Here is a 27,507-nt window from a genome sequence, read left to right as displayed (position 1 = left end):
TTATTAACATTTATAACAATTATAAACAAGCGACTCTAATTTATTTTTCTCAGTAGATGTAGTTGATTACAGTTATATTTATCTTGTAATTAAATGACCAATTACATGTAACTAGTTACTGTCCAACTCTGCTAAAATATCATTTGTATGTAAAATATCATTAATATTTACTTTTTCCTAAACATTTTTGTGATTTCATTTTAGAGTTTTTTTATTACTTTATTTTATAATAGCCTCCTCCAAATGCGGATGTACTATATGAGTTGTTATACTCTCTTTAACGAGATACTGACACAGAAAAGAAGAAATAGTTCAATAAAGTCATTCATTTTGTAATCATTGCCCACTAATAAGACAGATGAACAAAAGTCTTATGGGCTTGGAATGAATTATTAAAAACCGAATGCTTATTTTACTTCCTCTTAAAATATTTTAGAGCAAAAAAAGAGCACGAAAACACAAGCTTGCTGTATTTATTTTCTGAAAAAAGAGTGCAAAACATATGACATACCAGTATGTACAGCACATAATAAAAGGATGCAACCACGTGAGCTTGTCCGCCTCGTCTGTCGTCCACCGTTTAGGGGTAACTATTTACAAAACGAAATAGTCACACATTTACCTTTACAGTAGAGAAACCAAACACAAGTTACAGTCCTAGACCAGCAGGCCTCGTTAAAAAAAGTTCCAAAAGGTTCAAAACTTACTTCCATTTATTATTATTATTATTATTATTATTATTTTTAGCTTACTAAACAGAGCCCTCTGCTGGCTAAAAGTGAAATTGCATACGATCCACTTTTCATCCCATAATGCTCCTCCTATCTGTGACAGACAGCATCTTCTACTTTCAGATGTGCCTTTTAATAGATACCTGAAAAAATACCTTCAGAAAATTCCCTGGAAATATGCATTGATAGACTGGGTGTGAAGTATAGCAGCCTGTATATGATACACAATAGATGGCGTTAGGAACAGATACCTACAACTTTTCTCTTTATGATACCCAGAAATAAGGGTAAAACATTTACACTGTTGATAGAGGTATATGCATGTGACTTTGGGTTTTGTTTGGCTAAATCTACCAGAATGTGACAACGGTATTGGACTAGTAAGTGTACTGAGTTTAATGAGCATGTTGCTATTACTCGACGAACTCTTTCAAACTTTAGTTTTCCATGAAAATGTGAACGGCACCCATCCAAAAGTTGCCACAAAGATATCAGAGTGTTTTGGATGGCTGCTAGGTGGCTACCTAATGGCCTAAATCAAAAGAGCCCTCATTCAACTTTTGTAGTTGTTTTATTAAAACCACCACAGTGAAAACTGTATGTAGCCCACCCTTTCCTAACAGATTTTTTTATTGTATGAGGTATAATTCATATCTGTTGGACAAACAGATGATTTATGCATCAAAATTACCTAGTAAAACTCCTAATCTTAAATATGATCAATATGCGTTAGCGTAAACCGCTAACACAGCGATCCTCTATATATTAGTTTGTAAATTATTGCCGTGACATTACTTTAAATGTTTTGAATGAATAATCAAACGTCTGTGTTCGATCCGTAAAGTTTGGCTTTATGGGTCTCTTAAATAATTTAATTCAAACTGACATTCACTGAAATGCATTGAGAGTTATGTATCGTTGCCAAGGCCGTGTCGACAAGCGCTATCGGTCACGAAAGATATTAAAGCGGTCATATCCAGATTTTTGCTATTTAACTTAATTTTGCAGGCTGTTTTTGCGCTGCTGTGCCTTTAAGACTTTATGCAAATGGCCTTCTATGAGAAACGCATGAGCTGTGGGGTTGCTAACGTAGCGATTTTCACTGTAAATGAGCTGTTTTCCGACATTTCTTTTGCTTTTTCCGACATCTCGAAAGCTCTGCAGAGCAGTAGGTGCTACACACAGCCGAAACAGCACAGCACGTGGCGGACTTTACCACTTTCACAGGTAGCTTTTTTCACACTTCCGCGTTTATCGGTATAAGTTTTCCGGTGACAACAGCACTTAATAACAATTAATTCAATAAGCAAAGTCTGTTTTAACAAATCAGATCCTTTGAAAATGACGAAGTGGGCGGTCTTATGTTAATGAGCTTGGGTTGCCAAGTCTCAAAAAAATTTTTTTTTGCACTTGATTTTTTTAAGTCCGAACATTTCTAATTACGAGGAACGTCATAATGATGTGACCCATTCAGACAAAAACAAACCCCCAAAAAGACCGAAAGAGAGGAAGGAAAACAGCATGTCTTCTATCGTACACTTCCTCGCTAACACATAGACACCAAAGCGCTCTGAGAAGCGATGCTGTCAGACCGTGAATGTGAGCATCTGTTACAGACGCGGTACAAAAATGAAGGCCCAGTTCCTCACAGTAACCGTCGACTCCGTTTCTATCGACAAAGCCATGACAAGACCTGAAAAAACCCCCACAACTACACAGAAGTGAACCCAAAAAGTGAGCATAAAAATAAGACTCTTTTTCCAGCAGACATCGGTTTAAATTCATGGTTTGGCAACTTACATTCAGACATTTGAAAGGTGAGCGTGTGTTCAGTCTATTCCAGCAATAAACCGTGTAACGTCAATGCAGTCTCGTCTCCAAGCACGGAGACGTGTCACCTCCTGCTTTTTGTCGACATAAAAGCTGACGGAAACTAAATTATGGATTCACATGAAACAGGATTCAGACCCGTTAGGGTTAAAGTCAACTCGCACTTCATCACATTCTCTCTTTTTGAAAAGGAAGTGCCCTTGGTCACCACTGAAAAAGGGATTTTGGCTTTAGATTTTTATTTCATTCCATTGCTGCAGTTCACCGCTGTGTTCTTTAGGGGGCGCTATCATGCTCGCATAAAGCCTGTCCCCTTTTGTGCCTTGTTTTGCAGAGCGAGTCCCTCAGTGCCGTGTTCCCCCCCAAAAAAGCATGGTCCGGTCCAGGAGTAGGAGTGACAGGAAGGTCAGGGATCATACCATTTGTGGGTGCGGGGGTGCTATAATTCGCTGTGCCGTACAGGAGGTTCTAGCTTGTGGGACAGAGCGGTGAGGACCTTGTCAAACTTCTCGTAGCGCTCGGACTGGCTTCCTTCAGAGCCGCGGCTGCCCCATAAAAGCCTCATCTGAAACTCCGTACAGAAGATTTCCAGCACCTCCTTCTGCTCCTGGAAATCTGTGTGGAGGCAGAAAATAGTGCACTTCGAATTACAGTGTGTCTTCAAAAGTGCATGCTTTTTAGGCTAATATTATTCGGTTATTATTTATTAAAGGGCTAGTTCACCCCAAAATTCACCCTCATGTCTTTCCAAAGCCTTAAGACCTTCCTTCATCTTCAGAACACAATTTAAGATGCTCTTGATGTAACCAGAGAGCGTTCCAGTTCCAAAACTTAGTAAATACATCGGCAAAAATTTACCAATGGTTACATTTACAGTTACATTTAGCATCACTTCAGAAAGTACTGCAACGCACGCTTTCTCCTAAGAGTGAACAACCACAGATTACGTAAACATTGATGATTGCATCACATACGTCAAAGCGTGTGCAAAACTCTCCAAAATGGCGAAAGACGCGACTCAGAGAAAAATGGTTGCGTAAATTGTTATATTAGTTTTGCTTGCGCGAAAAAAGTATTTTCGTAGCATCATGGACTGAAGATAAGCCGCCCATGTCACACGGACCGTTTTATCGATGTATCTACTACGTTTCTGGATCTGGATCATTTCAGCTGTGTTGACGTCTTTGGAGGGTCAGATGTCTCTTAATTTGCGTTCTGAAGGCTTTGGAATGACACGAGGGTGAGTGATTAATTACCGAATTTTCACTTTGGGGTGAACTAACCCTTTAAGTACTCTTAAACACTCTTATTTAATATTTTAGCTGATGTACCCTGGAGTTTGCTCTCGGCGTTGGTGCGGTACAGTCCCCCGTGGTGAGCGATGGTTCGTGCCGCTTCCAGGTGACTCATGACCACGTCCACTCCAGACTCCACGCTCTCCCACGACTCCAGAGCCTCTCCAGCAGCTACGCCACGCTCCAGCAGCGACAACACCGGCACCACGTGAGGGAAAGACGTGTTTGAGAGCACACAGGTCTCTGAAACATTCATGCATAATTATAAATAAACACATACATCTGTCATATATCAGTTCAGATGCCTCTAAATGGCGCTTCAATTTTTTTGGATAAGGCAAAGGGCCTTGGGTTCTATTGCATAGAAAAGGACCTATACATTGCCATTAGAAGAAAATCACACATGTGCTGCTATTCTATCACTATCAAAAGTCTTGCCACTGCCAATAAAACAACAACAAAAAAATTACTGGTCAACGCAGATGAATTCTTTAAAGCACTTCGTCCTACCTTTCCCATCATTCATGGCCTTCAGGAACGGCTTGAGCTTTTTCTCATAGAGGATTGCACCTTCTGTGTGTCTCTGTCGCAGTGTGATCCACGTCTGCTCCAGCCGTGAGATCTACAACAAACATCACAGAACATCTAGAAATGCCTGACTGTAAAAGAATGACGCCTCTAAACAGTACTTACACTCTGGTATGCATTTTACATTTAGTTTCAGCTAGAGGTGTTTAAAGGGATATTTCACGCAAAAATTAAAACCGAAAACTCACAGATGAATACACTAAAAAATGTCTCCCTAGCTTTTTAATGGCAGTGAATGTGGGTCAAGATTTTGAAGCCTAAAAACGTTCATCCATCATAAAAAGAGTGAAGTACACCCATTCACTGCCTTTATAAAGCTAAGAAGAAAAAGAACGTCATATACACCTAGGATGGCTTGAGGGTGATTAAATTATGAGGTCATATTCAGTTTTGGGTGAACTCTCCCTTTAAGGAGACTGGTAAGCCGTGGTGTGAGAGGACAGGTGTGTGTTCTCACCTGCGGCAGCTCCAGGGCTCTCATGACGGCGGCGAATCCGTACATGTTGCCCATGTTGCTCTTGAGTTCAGCAGCCAGCTGGATGGTTTTATGCAGGAGGGCTGCTCTCTCCTCTGTGCTGCCCGTGCAACCCAACAAATCCACCGCCATCATTATAGACATGGTGTAAAACCTGTTGAACCGCAGACAAAGCTGATCACTCAAATATATTAAACACAGTCACTTCTGCTCACCGAGGCGGCATTTATTTAAAGGGTCACGTAATGCTGCTAAGTGGTGTAATGCATTGTGTTTATGGGGACAAAAAACACATTGTTTTTCGCATATTGTACATTATTGTTTCTTCTCTAAGCCCCGCCTTCCCGAAACAGGTCGATTTGTACAAAGCTCATCATTGTAAAACAGCAAGGTGTGCTCTGATTGGCCAGCTATTCAGCGTGTTGTGATTGCAAGCGTGTGATGGAAATGTTACGCCCTTACCGCAACATGATGCTATGACCAAAACAATAAAAAAACAACACAAACAAGGCATTTGTTGCATCCAGTGGAGACATAATTGCTGATTATAATGACTTAATGACTGGAGAAACACCAAACACCAGGCATTACTCTACACTGCTCAAAACTCTTGCTTAAAAAAAGTAAGTAGCAGGTTCTTTTTGTAAGAAATTGTAAATTAATTCAAGGTTGTGAGTCAGAAGCACCAGACAGTTCTTGCAGAATCACTCACTTTATAGTCTCTGTTACAGTCAGCATAGATTCAGGAATCAGTTCTCTGTAAATGAACTGAACACACTCTAATATTTGTGTTCATCTGTTCTGAACAGTGTAGTAAACACAACTTAACTCTGATTTCTACTCGTGTCCTCTTTTAGAAACACAAACAAAGCTGTTTCACTTTTACGACGAAACACAGCGTCTCCAGAACATGGCGCCCGCAGCAACACTACAGACAGAATGATAGCTCCGCCTTCTTTCTTTATGTAAACATTTGGGCGGAGTTATGCAAATAAACCACTCTGTGACATAGAAAAGTGGGGGCGGATTTAAACAAGGTGTTTTAGGAAGCTGTGGTCGAGGCTTTACTTTTATAAAGAATATCTCTTTGGTTTTGAGACTTTAGTCTTTGCAACTTCAGGGATCTTCAGGGAAAGGAAAACTTGTGTCTGTCAAATATTATTGCAATTTAAAATAGCTGATTTCTATTGTGATGTATTTTAAAATGCAATTTGATCCTGTGATGCAAAGCTAAATTTCCAGCATCATTATCACGCTATCCTTTTAATGAGCTGATGTCCAACTAGAAATCTTTTAATGATTGGCTGTTGATTCGTTCCGTGCAGCTGAAGTCTGTGCTGTGTCCTGATGTTGTTATCTGTGTTATGAGAGTAAGAGTTTGCTCACCTCTCCAGCAGATCCAGTCTTAGCTGGTGTCCATGCGGAAGAGTCAGCAGCTCCAGCCCCGAGCTCACTCCCATCATCCTCTGCATCTCCTTGGTAACGCCCAGTATCCTAGCAACCTGCAGATGGCCACACAGTTACAAGAGCAATATATTCAACCCCACCCCTTCATTTTCATCCTAATATATTCACAGTCAGAGCAGAAGACATTTAATTAGCCATGAACTCGTCACATGATGAAAGTGGTAAACAGCAGTGTGGAAAGAGTTTATTAACCCCGAAGGTTTAGATGTTAATGGATCAGATGAAAGGTTTGGGGTGACATTCAGACTTTATCAGTCAGCTTCACACATGTCTTACGTAATGTCGTCTGTTCTCACGGATAAGAAAACAGAATCAAGAACCTTGAGAACCAATCAAATGTCATTCTGTCTGTCTGCTGTGGGATTGACCGGTCATTTTGTGTGGTACTGTTGATGTATATGGGAAATCATAATGTTGTCCTGGGTCTTGCAACATGTATGTAAGAATAATTTATTTGATAATAAACAGTGATTTGTGGTTGTGGTTGAAGAGATCACTCAACAATGAGTTATCATCAAGTGAGGCTGGTCATGATGTGCCGGAGATATATATCAGTGATGGCTGATGCACTGCTCTGAAGAGAGTGGGTCTCCAGGACCAGGATTAAAAACCACTGATGCATATGTGTTTTAAATTTGAATTAATATCTGGTCTTAAATTAAGAGCATGACCAGACCTTAAAAATATAAATAATAATTTATTTTTATTTCTCCAAAAGAAGGGCTCTATACATGCAGCTATCACTAAATTATTTATAATAAATATAAAATTATATATATATATGATTTTTGTCATGAATTATAAATATGCTTCCAACTAAAAGCAACTAAAAGTCAATATATACGAAGTATAAATTATCATTATATATTACATATATTGAAGACTGAACCTCGAATATGTGTGTAAAAATATATAAAACACAATGGGCGAGTTATACATTTATTAAAAATAAAAATATGAATATAAAATACATAAATATATTACTCAATTCTAAAAAATATAGAATTTACATTAAATGTTAAAAATTGTGCCTCACATCAAACCTTCTGCACATGCATTGGATAAAATTCCAATATAAAAAATCCTGACATGACATAAACTTAAAATTAGCCACATCTCAGTCAATTGACTTTCTAATGGATTTAAGTGAGGATTTTGGCCAGATGTGTTACTTGTTATTTGTTTCAGATGAGTTGAATGGAGTTTGAGGACTGAGGACACTTAACAACATCCTTTGCTCTGTATAAGAATCCCTGAGAAGCAGTGAATGAATAGCTGGACCATGTTTACATTTTTTTTCACCTGAGTGTAATGTATATAGGGAAACAGTAATATATCCACCAAGTGTCAGTTTCTTTCATGTGCATTTTTTACCGTGCAGTCTGCCTTGGTGATGTGCTTGGCGGCTGTTTTGGGATCCACCTCGGCCAGCAGCTCCTTCACCCTCTTCAACACGCTCATCTCCAGAGGTTTATTCTCGGCTGGCAGCAGAGCGGACTGGTATTTCCCAGGCTTGAAGGAGGAGCTGGTCTCCACCAGGGGGAGCATGAAGCTCTCCAGCCCATCTGGGGCTCCGGAGCCGGGGGTTTGGCCCTCCTCCACCCTCAGCCTCTCCACGTAGCTCTTGCAAGGAGGAATGGGGGCTTGACCGGGTCTCAGCTCGCAGTAGCTGCCGCCCGGCTCCGAACTCTCGGACGGGTAACCGTGAGCCGGCGTGGAGTGAGTGCAGGGGGTCGCGTCTGAGCAGGGAAGGTTGTTATTGGAGGAGGACGGCGAGAGATGGGGGTCGCTGGAGCGCCGCATCACCGGAGAAGGCGGGATCACAGCGAGGACACGCCCTCCCGAGCCATGCCTGTGACGGGAGACTGGAGAAAGAAACAAAATAACTGATTCTGATTGGTCGGCTGCACCATTCCAAGTTCATTTGCACTCTGACTTGCATTTGACCACTCAACCTAATTCTGGACCTTCTTAGATGTTTTTGTATCTCACCACGACATCACGTGTGCCACCCACGATGCATTTTTGAGTTTAAAAATATCAGGTGCTAGGTATTGAAATGAAAAATGTCTATAAACGTGTCACATTTGTTCAAACGTGAGATGCTGTAAAAGTGTAATGCAAAATGCATTAACGCAGTGCATGTTTTTCTACGTAAACATGCACAAGATGGACATGTTTGATCAGATTTCTTGAATCTTTAACACATGACACAGCATGCTATAAATACAGAGAACAACTTTTATAAGATTGTCTATAGACCTATCATTTTTTTCCGCTTTGTTTTGCATTTTGCAGTTCAAAACACGAGACAGAGGAGCGAAATGCAAGGTTTAAAGACATTAGTTTTACGTGAATGGCACTTAACAGCAGGCCTATGGTTATGTTGTGGTAGTGTTTGTCTCATTAACAGAACGTTCACTAAAAGGGGCGTTTTCACTGTTTCACTGTGCTACTTTCCATTTAAACATGTTATGATTTGACACTATTCATCATTGTGTTCGTGTCTTATGCAACGTTCACATAAGATCAAATATTTTTTCTTGTCCCCATTATTATTTATACGCTGAACATCTGTGTAATGTGTGTATTAGATCCCTTAAATGTCGGCCTCGCTTGAATTTGTTTGCTCATCTTGGCTGAAAGCTTGCCAAGAATGTTTTTTCTCTGTGAAAGCTAATAACTCTTTCCGATAACAACCATCTGGATGTGTGTTATCATTAAGCTAACACTTAAGAGGCGCTGTCGGTGGGTTTGAATGTTTGGATGCGTGTGTGTGGACTCACTGGAGCTGTAGGCAGGTGAAAGAGGTGTTTCTCCCACAGGAGACAGCGGGCAGCGGTACTCTTGGATCTGATCCATGCTCATGGCGCAGTTCCTCATGGCATCCTTATGGTGCAACGTAGAAGGGCTGGAAAGGACAAGCGTGCTATTACTTACGTCAAAACGCATTTTGCATGTCAAAACAAGCAGCTTCCAATTTTGGTGAACAATTTATAAGCCACAGCTAAGCTTTATGAAGGAGACATTTAGTGCTCTTGTGCGGATAAAGACGACATGCACGGAAGCAGGTGAAGGGTTTCCATGTGGCCAGATCTGTTTGGAAAACAGAAGTGAGTGGGAGGGGGTCTGTGCCAGCTGTGAACAAACACACACACACACATAAACACACGCACACACACCAGCTGCTGCCCTCCGCTGGTTTCACCTCTGGCTCGACTGTCTGGGGCTCATCTGGCTCTGTAGACTGGGTCGCACTGATAATACAAGACATCCTACATGAGCACATCACTCCTCATCTTTGGCACACGTGTATATGATTTGTTAATATGCCTGGTGTAAGATCTGAAGCCGTATTGGATTAGGATATACATTCAAAACATATTCGGAACAAAACAATTTGTGAATAACTGAATATGGTAGGAAAACAGAAGAAAAACAATCTTGCATGGAATCTTTAATTGAAAGTGAAAGTGGTCATTAAACACTAAATAATACGGTTAGAAAACAAAAGCAAACGAAAATGGAAAACAGACAAACAAAAATAATGATATTTGGAGACTTAGAACCAATTTAACTCACTAAATTAATTAAATGAATACGGTTACAGAAAACAAAACTAAATGTTATTTTAAGACTCTAACCCTAACATCTCACTCTGAAACTCTAAATAAATATGGTCAGAAAGCCAAATCAAACAAAAAGCAAAGCAAAACAAAACAAAACTAAACTAAATAATGATGTTTTGAGACTTCTCAGACGGTCTAAAAACAATAAATTAGTATAGTTAAAAAAGCCAAACCAAACAAAGCACTATTTTGAAATTTGGAACCAATTTAACCCAAGATGGTCGCTTAAAACAATACATACAAACAAAAAATACAAACAAAAATTATTTAGAGACTTTGAACCAATCCAATTTACTAAAACACTCTAACTAGATAACTAAACTAAACAAAACAACAATGAAACAAAGCAATGCTCTTTCGCGACTCTGAATAAATGCAACTCCTGGTGAAAAATATTAAACGATTATGAGTTTGTAAAATTATTCTGTGAGATGATGATGATGATGATGATGATGAAGGTTTACCTGTGAGGAATGATCTTCTCCGTGGTCAGTCCATCCGTCATGGTAACGCTTCGTCTCTTGATGTGCGCCCCCCTCTGGGTCGATGGTGAATGTGTAGACCCCGGTCTCCCACCGGCCAAAGCAAACGTGGCCTCCAGGTACCTGAGCGGCAGCGTGCGGTTGACCGGACACAGCAGCTGGGCTCCGGTGCGAGGGCACACGGGCCGCCCCGTGCCAGCATGGTGCCTGACCAGCGCGGGGACAGAGTCGAAGGTCTCGTGCTCCAGCATGTACTGGATTTTGGTTTGCCCGCCTTTGACCAGGACTTTGCTGATCCGACAGTGGATGACTTCCTGCTGCCAGCGACACGTGAGGACGTAGTCTCCCACGGTCGACAGGGAGTCCCGCACGAGGAAGTCACCGCTACGCAGAACCAACGTTTCTGAAGCCTGTGACCACACAAAATAAGAGAAATGTTTAGAGAGAATTCTAAAAGGAAACGTTGCGAGCGGGACTCAAACCCATATTTCCCACATGAGCACCCCAGCTCATCGTTTCTTAAATAAACTTATCAAATTTATTTTAAATAAACATTTTAAATGCAAACAAATGAATTAAAATGGCATTCTGTGACATGTGCGATACATCGCTGTATAATAGCAAGGTTTAAAACATAGTTAAAGTTGCAGTCCATGATTTTTGGCACACAGAACTGCGTCTTATGGAAGAATACTGTAGCTGGATCTACTTCTATGACGAATTAGCACTCGACTATTATATAAATTTTGTACATTTTGAACACAAAAGAAGCTATAGGACTGCAGCTTTAATCAAATGCCACAGATGTGATGCTCTGTGCTACATGCCTCTGTTCCAGCAGATGGCGCAACAGTACATTTGGTGAGGTCAGAAGTGCAGCATGGGGGCGTATCGCCATGGCGACTAGCTATATTTTTTTTAATAGAGAGGGCTGGAGTTTCTCTTTACTCCAGCTTGAGCAAGAATACATTATGCTAATGCCCAGATGGCTGCTCTCATAGTAGAGACAGTGTGGGCTGTAGTTTGACGGCTCCGTGGTGCAAAAAGGACACAAACGCACTCTCTCACACATCAAAACCCAAATAAACACGCACGAAACAAGTGAGCGCATAATACGCTATAAAAGAAAGAAGGTTTTTATTGAACAACTTCTCCAGTTGCAAACTTGCTCGCATCGCGGTGCGGACTTCTCTCCGAGGCGCATTGTTCTCAAAGTTGAGGCGTGTAATCTTTTTGAAGTTAAAATGCTTTCACGCATTACCGCTTAATATGCAGAGATAACTAGAAGTCATTTGCTGGCGGTTTTTCCCCAGAGGGTGAAACACTGGCACCTGCTATTGCTCTGTTTGTTTGAGAGAAGAGTTTGGGATTTTGGGAGGGCATAGCTGTAGATGGCAGACAATCCTTTCACTGAACATGTGATGCATATAGCTTGAAATCACCAGTTCACGTTTGACTGGCTAGCTTGACGCAACTTCCGAGATTAAGGGCACGTGAGTTTTCAGTGGTCTACCTAAAACATAAAAAGGTCCCGGGATGATGCAAGCAGCACTTTTGATGATGAAATAAATCACTTGTAGCTCCCAGTGGCAATAAAATAGACTCTCAAAAATAATGTTTCTTTAATGGCATTGATTTTCCAGGAAGAACCTTTGACATCAGCTGAATTCCTTCCATTCTACAAAAGGTTCTTTAAAGTTCTTTAAATGATTAAAATGATCCTTACGCTTTGAAGAACTGTTCGATGAAAGGTCCTGTCAGTTCTTATGTGGTTCTTTTATGGGATTTTATCTATAAATTCACAATCGCTAGAAATAAAGTCAGTCTTTTTTTCTCAGAAGCGCATGATATAAACTCAATTCAAGCTAGTGTGTGAATTATAATATGAAGTTGCTACATAATTACATAAACTCGCAGTTGCATCAAATAATAGATATAAACTGACTTTGTTTTCACATTTCTGCCTTCTTTTCTCACAATTGTGACATAAACTCTCAAATTTGAGTTATATTTCCAATTCAGAGAAAAAACAATGACAATTTCTTACAATTATATATGTATACTTTATAATATGCAATTCAGAGGATAAAAAAGCACAATATTCATATCATGCAATCAACTTTAAATAATGCATTTCTGAGAAAAAAAGTCAGAAATGTTTTCTTATTTATACTTAGTGGTGCAAACAAGCTTCCATAGTTTTCGTACACCGGTTCATTGCTCCAAATCTGAACGATTTTGCATCAGTTTCTTTTTGTCTAAGAATAGGTTGCAAAGTGAAGCAGACCCTGTTGGGTTCAGTCTACTTTCTGCGTGAGTGAGACCCCCGAACGCACCTCTCGTGGAATATGGCCATGGTACCAGCCGTGGCTCCTCATGTCACTGCTACTGAGTTTGAGCTCGTCCTCCAGCTCCTTCCTGAGCTTCTCCGGGGGCGACTCCAGCAGGTACTTCTCCTTGGAGAACTGCAAAAAAAGCACACGCAAAACCAGCAAATAAGTCACACTGCCCTACTTCGCGAACGCGGAGCCATTGATCGCTCTGAGGAAAAAAACAATACATTCTTGAACAACAATTGTAAGGTTTATTGCCTCACTTATCAAACTGACGTATCAATCCATAAGAGAAATTAAAAAGTAATTTGAGTCACGTAGAGCTCCGCTGCACATAGCTCTTCTTTATAATTTATGTAACGTCCAACTCTGTAGCTAAAAACGAATAAAAGCATACAAATACACAATGCAGAATGAGACTTCCTTGTCTCTCCCAAAGAACTGTCCCAAAAGTGTGTCCGTGTCCAGTAGAAATAATGTTCAAGGCGAAGGTCTCGACCCTCTGCGACACAGGAAATCTAATCCAAACACCGGCCGCATTGTAATGAAGTCAATAAAAAGACGAGCTCAGGGCACTAACAGGGCTGAAAGTCTGTGAATACGGGAGACGCTTGATCAATTTCCCAGTCCTGGGTCACTCTAATGGTCTCTTCCTCTCTCTGTCTGAGGTAAACCGATTAAACATCTGCTTCCTTTCCCTCTTCGACCCACTTTTACTCTTGGGAACAGGAAAAGATGCTAGATTTCAGCAATCCCGCTGTCATTTAACTGGTTGTGTGTGTATGTGTGTGAAGCGTGTAAAGATAGCGAGGCAAGGTCAAGTGTAGGGAGTTATTGCTTTTGTCTCTGCCTCCAGGGGCCGAATCCACCACCTGGGCCTAACCAGACCTCTCCGTAATCTCATATTGCCGTCTGTAATTGTCTTTTGCTGCTTGAAGATGGCCACAAGGTACAATATTCTGGTCTCATATATTCTCGATTTTGGACTATGGGGAAAACCCAGTGTGTGAGCGATAACAGGCCTAGGCTGATATGAGTACTTTATATTGACTTATGAGAGGTGCCTCTCACAGGAGAAGGGTGACCCTTTTCCAGTTTTTTTTTATTATTCTCTTTTCCAACTTTATTAGAGTTTATTCGAGGAGTGAGCTAACTTGTTTAAATTAAGTTTTGCTCAAACGGTGCTTCCGAGAGAACAGATGAGATGAGACAGGAAGAGCTAAGAAAAGCAGAAAGCCAATACTTAATACAAAAAGAAGAGGTTAATTGAGACAAGCAATAGAAATAGAGACAAAAAGAGAAAAGACAAGATGAAAAAGAGAGGTGAGACAAAACAACACTGCTAAAAATAAAACTACATTTTTTTAGTTCAGTGAACTTGAAATTTTAAGTTTACCAACGGCGGGGTAACAAGTTATTTTCTGTTGAAACAACTCTTTTTTTTTCAGTGGAGGCAAGAAATGATGCAAAAACTGAATGAAGTGAGAACAAGATATGAAAAAGATATGAGGAGACAAGATAACTAGAGTGAAGTGAGAAAAATTAGAAGCTGAGAAAACAGCAAGGCAAGACAAAAAATGAGGTTAGATTAGACAAGAGAGTTACAAGAGAGGTGAATATTAAGCTGAGGTGAATCAAGACAGGAAAACTAATGAGAAAAGACAAAGAAAGATGACATAAGGGGAATGAAATAAGACTAATTCTGACAAGCGGAGAATTTCTAGCAATTAGTGAGAAGAGACCACGAGAAGAGACGAGAAAAGATGCGAGGTGAGATGAGATGAGTTATAAGGATAAGAGCGAGAGAAATGAAAAGAAGAGGTAAATTGAGCCAAGGAAAGATGGGCCGAGAGAAGACCAGAGAAGATGGGATGAGATGAAACACTTCGAGATGGAACAAGGAGAGGTGAAAGGAGACAAGACAAGAGCAAGACAAGATGAGAAATTAAAGGGAGTTGTGGTGAGAGCAGAAAATGAGACATGAGGTGAGAACAGATTAAGAAATGCTACGAGACCTGGCAAGACAAGAAAAAACGGCGAGAAGATGAGGAGATGTGGGGTGAGTTGAGATGAGATGTGAGCAAAATAAAGCGAGCCATTGTGACAAACTAAAAGAAGAGATGAGACGAGAGATGAGACAGGAGACCAGAGTTCTGAATAAGTCTTAGCAAAGCATGTATTGTCATTTCTGCAGAGATTCGCTCATTAAAGAGCCTGAAGAGAGACTGAATCAGATCAAGCTGCGTTCGGCTTCCAAACACTGATGTCTGAAGACTCCAGAGAGACACCTGGGCTGTTTCAAGTCCCCTTGCCCCATTTAGAGCTGCTCCTGGAGGGCTAAAATGTCTTTCTCACTGCCCTCTTTCTACCACAGAGAAAGCACTTCTGGCAGTCTAATGAAGCGCATGCTGGGGGAAATGACCTGACCACATGCGCAAATACACACACACACACACACACACACACACACACACACGAATGCACAACGTAACCTCTACAGAGACACAGGGACAGAAAGAAATTCAAGATAAAGAAGAGATAGAAGGAGAGATGGAAAGGGGGTGATAGGACCTATGCTGCTCACACACCCCCAGCACTGAAGCTCTGGTTGTCATGGAAACCTCCCACTGTGTGAGTCGGCCTGGTGCCTTCATACACACACACACACACACACACACACACACACACACACACACACACACACACACACACACACACACACACACACACACACATACACACACACACACACACACACACACACTTCAAGCATTTTATAAAGCAAGAGAGCAATGCATTGTGAAAAGGATAATACAGCACTGATGGGATTGGTTGATTTTGGGATATCACATCTTTAGTCTCTAGTTTAGTCTGGTTTAAATGTTATGCTGTTGGATACCTGAATGCCAAACCAATCAGATATTCTTTCCAAAGGACAAATAATCCGGAAATAATCCACAAATCATTCCTCACAGATTATTGTCATAAACAAACTTTAGTAACTTCAGGAGTTGTGTTCACAGTAGATATAGGAGTATTTACTAAATAAAAAGGACTAGGCTAACAAGCACACATTTTCACATTTAACCATGTATACTGGACTAAGCAGCAGTTTGCAGACTACTTTTTCCATGTAGGATTTATTATTTCATAGTTTACTTCCGTTCATTTCATTTAATAGGCATTTAAGCCATATTTGCTAAGAAGGAAATGTACATACTGAACCTCCTAAAACTTTAATTTAATACCTCTGGCCTATCTAAGAATCATAGCAGACAAAGATAAGGTTCCCATGGTGCTGTCATAATAACACTGTCTAAAATTTCCAAGCATTCATAGTCCCAATATGTATACTGCCCTAAATAGTACTGTAAATTACTAATATCACATAGAATTTAGGATGAATAGTATGAACATTGGGGTGCCGGCTTGGCCTCCTATTTTGGTTTCCTATTGCATCTTGCGGGACATATTTGCCTGAAAATCCCTGGATGAATTCATGCACAAACACCAACCCATTCGGGGGTGTTTATCTTCAAACCCCCATGGCTTGTCATGAATAACATCCAGCGTGATTCATCACCCAATTTCACTCAGCTCCCCCATTCGCTTCTCCCACCAATCGCGTCGTTCCATTTAACCTAAACACCCACCCACCTAATTCTATTTCCACCAATCAGAAGAGCCCTCGCAATCGCTCAGATCGTGTGTGATTGAGTGCAGCTGCTCCTCTGGGTGAAAGGAAAAGCATAGACGCAAAAAACCATTAGGCCAACGCGACCAGCAGATATGGCAGATAAAGCTTCACAGGTCAGCGCGTGTCATTGAGTCCGCTCTCTGGGGTAGAGCTAATCCAGTCGGCCCTGCTGAGCACTGACCCAGTGCTGTGAGAGATAACGGAGCAGCTGGTGTCAAAATCACCTGCCACACTGATGTGGAATATGATTTAGACCATAAAACATACTTTACTGAAACGTCCAAAAGTACAAGGGAATGCTAAGCAAATGGTTTATTAGTGTTCTTAGGTAACCGTTGGGGCGATAGAGGTACTTTACCTTTAAATGTCTCCTGTGGCACCATTTAGGCCGGTAGGTACCAACTAGACAACGGTTTAAATACATAGTTTCTTCAGTTTCAGCACAACTTTACAGAAAAAGCTGAACTGTCTATTGCTCAGCCCACATAGAAACCACAAATTCAAATCTGATGTCAAATCTGCATATGGGAAATCCTCATGCTGAGTTTCGAAATTAAAATGACCCACAGAAAATGGCTCAACAGTCGTGAATGTGACCACACCATTAGTAGTGCAGATTTTGAAAGAGATGAGTAACTGACGAAAGTGAGTAAATGGTGGCATAATCTTAATTTTAATTTCTGAGATGATAGTTGACTTGAATAAACGCATTCGTCAAAATCGTGCCTTTTGCAGTTCATGGTTTTATTTTTAAAGACTTTTTGTGATGGGTGGCTATTTGACGTTGACCATCAATAAGTCCTAGTACAACTATTGTATGTTTTAAGCCTTCAAGGGTGGGTAATCGTACAATCTCAATGAGACATTTTGGATTACAAACTCCATGGACGGACACAGATAGATACACCCAGCCCTCTGACCTTTCCCTCCGGTTGACCCGGGGATCCCGATTTTAAGACATTGTCCATCTGCTGCCCGTGCGGTGTTGCTGTCCTTTTCATCCCACCTTAAGCCGTCTTAATGCCCCTATCATGCCCTTATCTCCCAGAAAACCATCTTTGCATTATCCCTTCATCTATCCGTGCTGTCTTACACCACCCAAATCTCCACTAAATCCCCATATCTGTCATCGCTGGCCTACATCCCAACATATTAGATCTTAAAACGATTTCTGTTTCTTAGATTTTCTCTCTCGGTCTGTCTGTGTCTCTGTTTCAAACACACACCCACACACCCTCTCTGGTGTTTAACACACACACATGCGGGTCAGATGAGGTACTAGAGCTCATATGACTCTATTAACAACAATACTAAGCTGATGTTGTGCGCGTTTCAGAGATGTAAATTGATAACCATGTTTGCATGAACATACAAATCCACATGCTTGAAATGTTTTTGGTCTCAGATCAGCTTCTTTGGAGAGCGAGATGACCGGGAAGTTCACATGACATTGATTTCTTCAAGAAACAGACCTACATGACGCTATATTCAACTAAAAACAGGAATGTTTTAACGCGTTTTAGATGTTTTGAGGGCCTGACAATGCAAACGTTTAAAATGTGTGTACGCGTCCTCAAGCGTATTGTGTCTTTACAACGCTTTCGTGGATCCATGTGAATAGGAGTCATTTTCGCTTAGTGTAAACGTATCCTTACTCAAAGATTCGCTCGCGTTGTTCATATGGCTTCACAGAAAACAAAAGTAGTCCGAATTTTTAATCCGCTTTTGTCCATCAATCGAAAGCTGTCAGTGAGTCATGGAAAATATAAGCACTATAAAATGTTCCATATGTCTTCTGAAGCCAAATTTAATTTGAACATTTCCCATCTGCCACAGTCCTCGAATTCATATCAAACTCAAAATGCTGTGGCAATGTACTAGTATGGATTGCTTTTTATGGTTCTTGTACTTTTTGAAGCATGACAGTATATTTCTCTTTTTCAATACCTTTTCGAAAAGTATTAGACCCCTAAATTACCTAAATTGTACCGTTATTTTCTGAGAGCGATGAGGAAGAGAAGTTTCTGCGATGGCGAGAGAAGTTTCTGTAACTATTTATTATATCAATCCTGTTGGTTCAACCAAAACAGTCCAGATCTCACACAGGATTTTCTACATTTACTGGAAGAAAACACATGCATAACCTTGAATCCAGAGAATCTCAGAAAAGCTCGAGGAAAAGTCACTGTAAATAAACACAGCTCTTATCTCCGTGTTTCGAGCGTCTGGCTCGCTGTCCCGGAGCGCCGCGAGGAACCGCAGACGGCAGGGCCGGCGAATCTGGAACATTTTATTAATTCAGCATGCATAGAACGATGCGCTCTGGATCGCGGACCGATTCGTAAGCTCAGTGCGATACCAGACCCCATGAAACAACATTTTATTTCTGATCCCGAGACAGCTCTGTTGTGTGTTTTAGCCGTGTTCCTTCTCATTCCTTTCCAGGGTTTGTTCGAGCCTAGGTTGCAATCGTTTTATTTGTTTGAAACAGCCAGAGCAGACTTACACAATGACATTTTCACAGATGAACAAGCAGTTATTAAACAGGTCGTGTTGTGTCAGTTTGTCATGAGCTGTATTCGTTCAGTCAATGTTATTGACCTCCTGAGTATGCAAATAAGAGCGCTAACTCCAGGTTTACAAATGTACAGTGTGACATTTTAAACCTCTTGTATAATCTCAGCAGTCTTGGCATCAGACCTCAATCTCTCTATCCTCCCCCTTTCTCTCTTGCTCTGTCTTTTCATCGCACTTGTTTCTCCCTCTTGTGCTTTGCAGACAAATTTAGGCGCAATGACTCTTGACTGTGAAGTCTGTAGTCTTGAAGCCGACGGCACGGCTGCCATCTGCTTCGCCAGAGGGTCTATGTAAAGTCAACATGAAATAAAAAATTGCTGTTTCTATAGGACGAAAATAAATGATAATGATATATATGTATAATATAAACACATAAAGTCAGCTCATTTTGAGACTTTTGATGGCTTCTCTTTCTAAGCAGGAAACTGGACTCGTTGCAACACATTCAACATTAAACACCAGTTTGATTAATGTACGTTTGACATAAATTAAATTTTTTTATTTTACATTTAATTAAATGTTAATTTATGCATATAAAAACACGTTTTAAAATTAAAACTTAAATATATACAAACAAATCATTGTTTCAAGAAAGGAAATAATTTAATCAATATTGTAAACCAGTACTTTTAGAAATGATCATTGACCTAGATAAAAAAAAATCATTGTTAATTCATAATAGCTAATGCATTTTTTTGTGAATTTGAGTCACTTATTTTTTTTTCCTTTGGCATTACACTAAAAATTTATTTCGATTTTTCGGTTTTGTGCATTTCACAATTATTAACAAAGAAATGACAAACAGCACGGAAGTTATGTAATCAATCAGATAACTAGTACAGTAACCATTACTTCAACTTTACAAGAGAATATCAAAGTTACTTAAAATCAAATGTCTTTTGAAACTGGGGGTTATTTACTTCAACCCGAAGCATATTCATTTCACTTTATTTGCTAACTTGAGTTTTCTGTTAAAATCTAACCTAATCCAAGTACTGCAAAGGTAACGTAATGCGTTTTTTAACACAATTAGTTACTTTTTTAAGGAGTAACACAATATTGCATTGCATATTGTTCCCAATAACCATGATTCTTTTTATTGCACTACTCCGTGTGGATAGGCATACACCTGCACTTTAATTAATTAGCATCAGAAGTCTGGCGAGCGCAGCACGACCTCAGCTCAACTCGGAGCAGGAATTAGGTCGTCTCAAAGCCACCCTGCACCTCCTGTTATTGGCAACCCTCTTGACCTATTAAAAATAAAGGAGCGCGCTTTAGCATTTGGATACAGCCAGTCCCACGTCAAAACACTGGCTCCTGTCAAACGCCATCAGTCAGCTGCGTGCCGCGAGGGGCGTTTGGATTGTGTGTGTGTGTGTGTGTGTGTGAAAGGGCCGACTTCTGCTGGGCCAAGACTGTGACCTCAGCACTCGGAGAGCAAACACCTGATCGTGCTGTTGTCATGGAAATGCCGCCCGGTCCCTCTGATGGGACGTCTCAAGGGCAGTGCGATGTGTCTTGGGGAAATGAGGGGGAAATTCTGGGCGGATGCATTTGGACGACACCCCATCAGCTGTTCCGCCGGCAACATGAGGCCAGCGATCAGCTGTTGTGGCGCTCTGGGAATTCTGGGTGTGCTGACACACATTCCAGCTCAAGCATTTCTCTGAAGCCTGAGTGCTTCCTGTGGCCCATCAGGCCTCGGGGGCCGAATGATTTCCTATGCATAGGTAACGACTGTTCCAAATGAGATTGATAATTAAGCATCAATTATGAATTGGTCTCTGTGCTTCTAATTCAGCTGAAGAATGCTGGGAATTACTAGGATTGGCTGTCTGTCAGCGGATTTGTTTTTTGCACTCGTGTACAAAATGTGAGACTCGTTTAATGATGCTACGAGTTATTAATATTAGGCAAAATTATTAAATCTGGAACATTTGAAAACCTTAAAGCTGCAAATATACAGTGTGTGTTTATATAGAGACAACATATACACATTGCTGTAGCTATTTTCATGCATATACTATGTAGAAAGATATTAAGTATATAACAAAAATCTGTGCCTGTTATAATTATATAATTTGTTTTTACTCCTTTATCTAGGAAAAAATTAATGAAAAAAAAAAAAAAAAAAAAAAAAAAATATATATATATATATATATATATATATATATATATATATATATATATATATATATATATATATATATATATACAAAAATAAATTAAAATAATAATTCTAAATAGCCTTTAGAAAGAAGATTAATAAATGAAGCAGCAATTATATATATATATATATATATATATATATATATATATATTTTTTTTTTTTTTTTTTTTTTTTTTTTTCTACCAGCATTTTAAACTCACTTAAATACTACATATTAATGCATATATATAGGCACTGAAAATGTGTTATAATCTAATTTGATTGTGTATAATCTAAAAGCTTTAAAACTACAGAAAGACAGAAATTAGGCAAATTAACAATAAAATTACTAAAGAGAAGGTTTCAACTGCCTGAAAAGACAATGGTCTCCACTAGTAATGCAATTTCACCCGAGTTAAAATGCTTATGCATGACATCACAGAGTGTATGCGAGGCCACGTCTCGTGTGGTTTGTGGTTGGGCTCATAAGACTGTGTGTATTTTCTTTGTGCTGCTATTGTGTGCTTCTGCTGGATCGTAATGTGTCTCTGTGACACATGGGCCTGTTACACTGACAGGAGCAGGAGAAACATCCTGATTACCCTCTTTCCTCCGGCTCACAGAGAACGAGAGAGAGAGAGAGAGAGAGAGAGAGAGAGAGAGAGAGAGAGAGAGAACAGAAAGAAAGAGAAAACTGGCCATATGGGGTCTACGGGTGGTTTGGTCCCTATGTGTTTGGGGAGCAGCTCAAAGCAAGTGTGTTTCTGAGGGTTTTGGGCATATGGTGTCATAGAGGGGGGCAAGTACCACAGGAAAACACACATGACTTATCTTTCATCACGGGTTTGGAGAGAACATGTCTCTGCAGATAAATGCCTCGACATTCACGGCATCCGTATTAGCCAAATAGCATCTCAGTGCCGCGATGTAGCGGGTTTAACAAAAAGCTGAAATCATAGACACAGCGGGAGCCTCATTCAAGATTTGAAGAGTACCAAAAAAAACACTGTTCGGAGCATACATAATGACTGTGGTGGTTAACTTTAAGTGCCGACATTTTTAACCGCTTAACTGCGCTAATTTTACTGTTAGCGCGCTAATGTATGTGCGAAAACATAAGATGGGTATTAAGATGGCTAGTGTCCAAATATGCATTAATGATCTTATTTGGAACGATTTTTTCATGCATATATTTCATTTTTTTATCCTAATTATATCATAATTTGAATTCTGGTGAAATGACAGGCTTTCCCTCTGATGATGCATGTTGGATTTCTCCAGAACTTGGATTTAATCTGACGGATTGAACTGCATTATTCTTCTTATTTATAATTTTTTTTTGATGATTATCTCTTGAAGTTGTATATATGTCACAATACAGAATGAAGGATCCATCGCTGCTTGTTTTGTTGTGATGTCAAATTTTAAAGCAGCATTGCTTTGCATCCTTCGCTAATGCGGCATATCCGAAAAAAAATAAATATGTGCCAAACAAATCATCCAAGATGGCGGACTAGCTTTGTGAGCTACTGTAAATGACTGTAAACTGAACTAAAGCTTTAACAAATGAACTTTTTCCCCCCATATTCATGTGCTCTGTATTTATGATTATCACGTTGTTAGCTTAGTAACATGTACTAACTGTAAAAACACTGTCAAGCCGAGTTTGTTTACGTATAGCTTGTGGCATGGTAGCTTCACAGTATTAAATAAGTAATAATGCAAAAAATGCAAATTCAGTAGCAACTGCATCACTGTCAAAAATTTTGCCTTAAATTGCAAGCTTTCACTGATAATGCCTTCTAGTGGCAAATATCAATAAGCCTTTAGAAAAACATTGTTAGCTTAGCGACATGTGCTAATGCAAAAACTACTTAAATCAATCGATGAGCAACTTTGTGGCATCTCTGTCAATATTTTTGCATTAAATCGCCAACTCTCACTGAGAACGAGCGACTTCCAGTGGCAAATATCAATAGGCAAGCCTTTAGAAAAACATCAATGGTAATTGAATAGACTCATTAGACCTGTTCTAAATGCAGTGAGCACCTCTCCAAGCAGTAAACCAGCTCCCCAGGTTAGGAAAGGACAGTCATTTTTCAAATGACGCAATATTTTTGCAACACTGACAGTCACCTGACCAGACAGTACGAGCATTAATATTCATGAACTGTCACAAAGAGCCACTGCCACCCGGAGACACCTCTGCTTCCTGTTTCTCTAACCGAGCAACCAATTAGGAGCCAATTTACAGGCTGTGAGGGGTCGCAGGGTCATGACACTGATGGATTGTGGGGTCACGTCAACATAACCTCATCAAAAATGGTTATAAATCTAACATCTCTGTCTATGAAAGGTATTAGTTTAGTGTAAAAGTGTTAGGCCGGTGGCTGTTTTGCGTAAAAAAATAAGCCGCACATCACACAACACCACACTGGGCACAGCCCCAAAGGAGAAAACTGCAGCGAGGTGAGTTTCCGAAGGAATATAAAGACACCGATTGATTAATCAATAAATGTCAGCCGTAGATTAATTACACAGCCTGGAAGACGTACCGGCTGAAATTATGAAGACACCAGATTCAATAAAAGACTTTGGGCAGCACTTCTGGGGAGCATCAGTTATATAATAAACGTAAAAGGTTTATGAACACGGACCTGTTCATCTGATTGGCAACAGATTCGAAATGAATTCAATGTGTTAAACTCAGTTCATCTGTTTCTGGATTTCTGCACTTGAACGGATCGCTGTGTCGCCTTAAAGTGAAAGGGCGCTGTGAAAGGTCAATGCAAGTGAATTTATGATTGTAACCTTACAGGCATCTTCCGTCGCAATCCGCATCCATCTCTCAGACCTTCAGAGGGAAAGATCGAGGTGGGAAAAGATGACAGGAATTGACGGAGAAAGCTCAGGCGGCGTTTATGAAGCACATGTCAAGCACTGGCAGCGTTTGTGCTTTGAGGAAATGTTAACGGATCGTTCCTTGATCTTTGACGGAGCCACAATGATGCTCGTGTGTGTGTGTCTAACTATGGGGTTGAATGTCAAGTATTGCAAAGGATTCTGAATACTTATGCACTGTAATGATGTCAATTGTTAGTTTTAATAAATGTACAACATTTTCCAAAATGTGATCATAATAAATCGTGAAAGAAAAAAACTTGAAGGGGTCTGAATACTTTCGCAAGGCACTGTTACATAAACATTATTTTATGATATCAGTTCCATAAAGAGTACCATTGCAAAAATAATGAACTAAAAGTGGAAGAGTTCAACTAATTGCCAGGTGGTCTGCACTTTATCACTGTAACAATTTTTTGTCTGAGATTTTTAAAGGCAGCTAGTAGAAACGTCTGTTATTGGTTTTTATCTCTGGTTTCAACTTAAGAGTGCAGACCAATCATTCTAATTTTTATACTTTATAATTTGTTGTCTTAATAAGTTGATTATGTTCAGGTGGAGTATTCCTTTAAATGTCAAAACACGTGAGTTTCAAAATTGCTTTTCATTATAAAGTCACGCTACAATGACAGTGGGCCAGATTAGAACTGAAAATGTCAAATGTCATTGATTTTCGTAGATCACACTATCATACAAAACGCTTGGAAAATTAGGCCACATTAAAAGTGCCGTGTGAGATATGTCTGTGTATACAAAGCACTCTTTTTTAGCCGTGACTATCAAGTGAGGTGATGCATACACATACTCATCATTGTCTCTGATCAATACACACACACCCACACACACACACACACACAGATTTACACAGTCACACAAATCAGCTTCAGGAGGACATCGGAGACATGTATTGTCATTGGTTTGTTAAAAGTGTCCTTAAACACTAAGCACATTATGCATGTAGAATACCGATATCAAAAGTAAACACTGCTAATCATTTCAGGATGACACATTATTTAGGAAAAGAAATGACAGTGAAATAGTAAGTGAGACATTGAATGCAAGATCAGTTTCACGAACTGCTGTTTTAAAGAATGAGTCAGAATGCATGTAATAATCCTACACAAACAAAAAGTGTGTTCTCAACGTTACCATAAGGGGTGCTAGAGCTAGAATTAATTTATATTACCAGTCAGTTTTCTCCTCAAATAAACTACTGCCATGGTTCAGCAACAGTTGGACACTAATCTGCTGAACATGTTACTTTGAAATGAAACATTTACACTATTTCCTAAATGCACTAATCTTATTGTGAATAATTCATCAATGCATTTAAAGGGATAGTTCACCCCAAAATTTAAATGATGATTAGCTGTGAAGAATCTTAGTTGTACGATAACTATCCATACTTAATAAGCACTAAATGTGAGGGACGTTTTATGACGAATGCAACGGTTAATTGTTTAAACCCATTCAAAGGCTTGGAGGGGTCTGAACAATTTTTATTGTAACTCTGATTGGATTTGTCTGAAAGAAGGAAGACACATACACCTTCAAAGGTGAGTAAAAGACAGGATAGTTTTCATTTTTGGGTGAACTATTCCTTTAATTTTTGGCAGCAAATGCAGTATATTTTATTCAAACTGGATCTTCGAAAGAAACTAAGGCATCTCTCACGACCTATGGTGGATTTCTCCAATCATTTTGTCCACTTAAACTCCACCCCTTTTTTTCAATCAACTACAAACTTGCGTTGAGATCCCCAACCACACCACAATGCAAAACAAAACTTTTCTCAATATAACAGCTACCCAAATAATGCATCGAATTCCACACGATAAAAAATTAAAGGTAAACATCGCCACCTTGAGTCCTGAGGTTTGTTAAAAACCTAAGTAATGCAAAAAACAGAGCATCATCCACGCTAACGCCAACTTTCAGCACTTTCAGTATTTTGTCAATGAGAGTTTTCAGGGGAGAGCACCAGCTACCATTGGATGACAGCAATACGACAAGCATTCGCGTTTGCATTTGTGTGACCGTGCAGAGTATATTTCAGCCCTAGAGAGTGAAAGAGAGATAAAGGGCAAGGTCTGTTTTTATTCTTTGCCATATGGAAATGTTACCGCTCTGGCTTAGGTCAGAGTATTTACTGAATACTAATAGCTGCTGTGTATTGAACATACAGCATGGTCAGCAACCTCAGGGCAAAGGGGTATTAGCCCAATAGGAACGCACACACACACAGTGGCAAGAAGATCTGCCTCGTAATGCCGGCTGGCAGGTCACAGAGAGATATCACTGTCAGGCACACACACACACACACACACACACCTGCCCTTCTGTCATCCAGCCCTGATAGCAGGCAGAATGCCTTTGAGGTCATTTCAACATCATATCTGGTGTTTGCACTGAATGAAAGGATATCGCAACATGCTTCCTTGCATTTCTGCGCCTCGCCTCTCTGTATATCTCATTGCTTTGCCGAGCCTGCAGCACTCAGCCCTTGAGCGATGCTACGATTGGCTGGAGATGATGTCATCTCTTCCGGAGAGCTCCGCAGCGGTGCGTGCCATTGGCTGGCAGCGCAGACGGTGGCGGAGTGCTGAGATCTCACTTTCATTCATGTACAGCTGGGGAGGGGCATGCATTGGCGGGTGGCCCGTGACCTCTCGGTTAGGGTCGCACTGCAGCCGTACACTGTGAAACCGTCCCGGCACAATGATACTTCAGACGTGCGCTCGAACGAAGTGCTAATGGGAGTTTATAATAGCCTGGAGCCCGGGGCTTTGTTCATACAGCTCAGGTGTGCACAAACACATATGCACCAGTAGACTTAACGGTGTTCACACATTCATTACACACAGCCACATGGGGACGCGAGCAGCCTAATCAGTGGGGGTTGGGATACGGGGGTGGGGTTGTCCTGGAGCGTGAGGCTGTCACCATGGCGACACTGCAGATGATGCACTCCTCCTGGAGTGTGTGTGTGGGGGGGGGGCAGAGATGGAGAGTGCTGGGGAACTCCCTTACAACACAGATAAACACACACCAGACTGCTTGTGTGCGTGTGTGTTGCCACTTAGCTAATCTCCCACTGGACGTACACTAGCCCTTCTCAGCATGCGCTAAAGCGTACCTCACAAACTAGGTATTATCCAGCAATATCCCACTGCGATGTCAAAGTCTCTTTCTCTCTTCTCTCGCTCTCGTTCTCCACCCTGTATATGATGTCATTGTTTTTCCGTAGTTGCTGCAGAGGCATATGAACAAGACGCCCTCCAGGATCTTCGAGGAGAAATCCACTCTAAAATTACCGGTTCTCTTTCTCCTGTCCCTACTTTTTATTGTGT

General features: G+C 40.4%; 1 protein-coding gene across 4 annotated transcripts in view; it reads right to left on the bottom strand.

Annotated features, from left to right (window-relative positions):
* Nucleotides 1-457: 457 nt before the first annotated feature.
* sh2d3ca (SH2 domain containing 3Ca) overlaps nt 458-27,507 on the bottom strand; it is a 44,991-nt gene continuing 17,941 nt past the window's right edge. For 2 of the 4 annotated variants that reach the window (XM_043250509.1, XM_043250512.1), the window contains 10 exons: nt 12,834-12,962; nt 10,480-10,907; nt 9,569-9,643; nt 9,173-9,297; nt 7,761-8,251; nt 6,306-6,421; nt 4,902-5,073; nt 4,367-4,478; nt 3,893-4,099; nt 458-3,176 (listed from right to left, as the gene is read on the bottom strand). In XM_043250509.1, coding sequence (XP_043106444.1) covers nt 3,001-3,176; nt 3,893-4,099; nt 4,367-4,478; nt 4,902-5,073; nt 6,306-6,421; nt 7,761-8,251; nt 9,173-9,297; nt 9,569-9,643; nt 10,480-10,907; nt 12,834-12,962 — 2,031 coding nt within the window. In that variant the 3' untranslated portion in view covers nt 458-3,000. The remainder of the gene's footprint in view (nt 3,177-3,892; nt 4,100-4,366; nt 4,479-4,901; nt 5,074-6,305; nt 6,422-7,760; nt 8,252-9,172; nt 9,298-9,568; nt 9,644-10,479; nt 10,908-12,833; nt 12,963-27,507) is intronic. The other 2 variants (XM_043250511.1, XM_043250513.1) reach the window with 1 other exon arrangement.

This window comes from Puntigrus tetrazona, chromosome 10 (genome assembly GCF_018831695.1).
Source record: "Puntigrus tetrazona isolate hp1 chromosome 10, ASM1883169v1, whole genome shotgun sequence".
Lineage (NCBI taxonomy): Eukaryota > Metazoa > Chordata > Actinopteri > Cypriniformes > Cyprinidae > Puntigrus > Puntigrus tetrazona.
The sequence above is the reverse complement of the archived record's forward strand: the minus strand, read 5'-3'. Positions and strand labels throughout refer to the sequence as shown.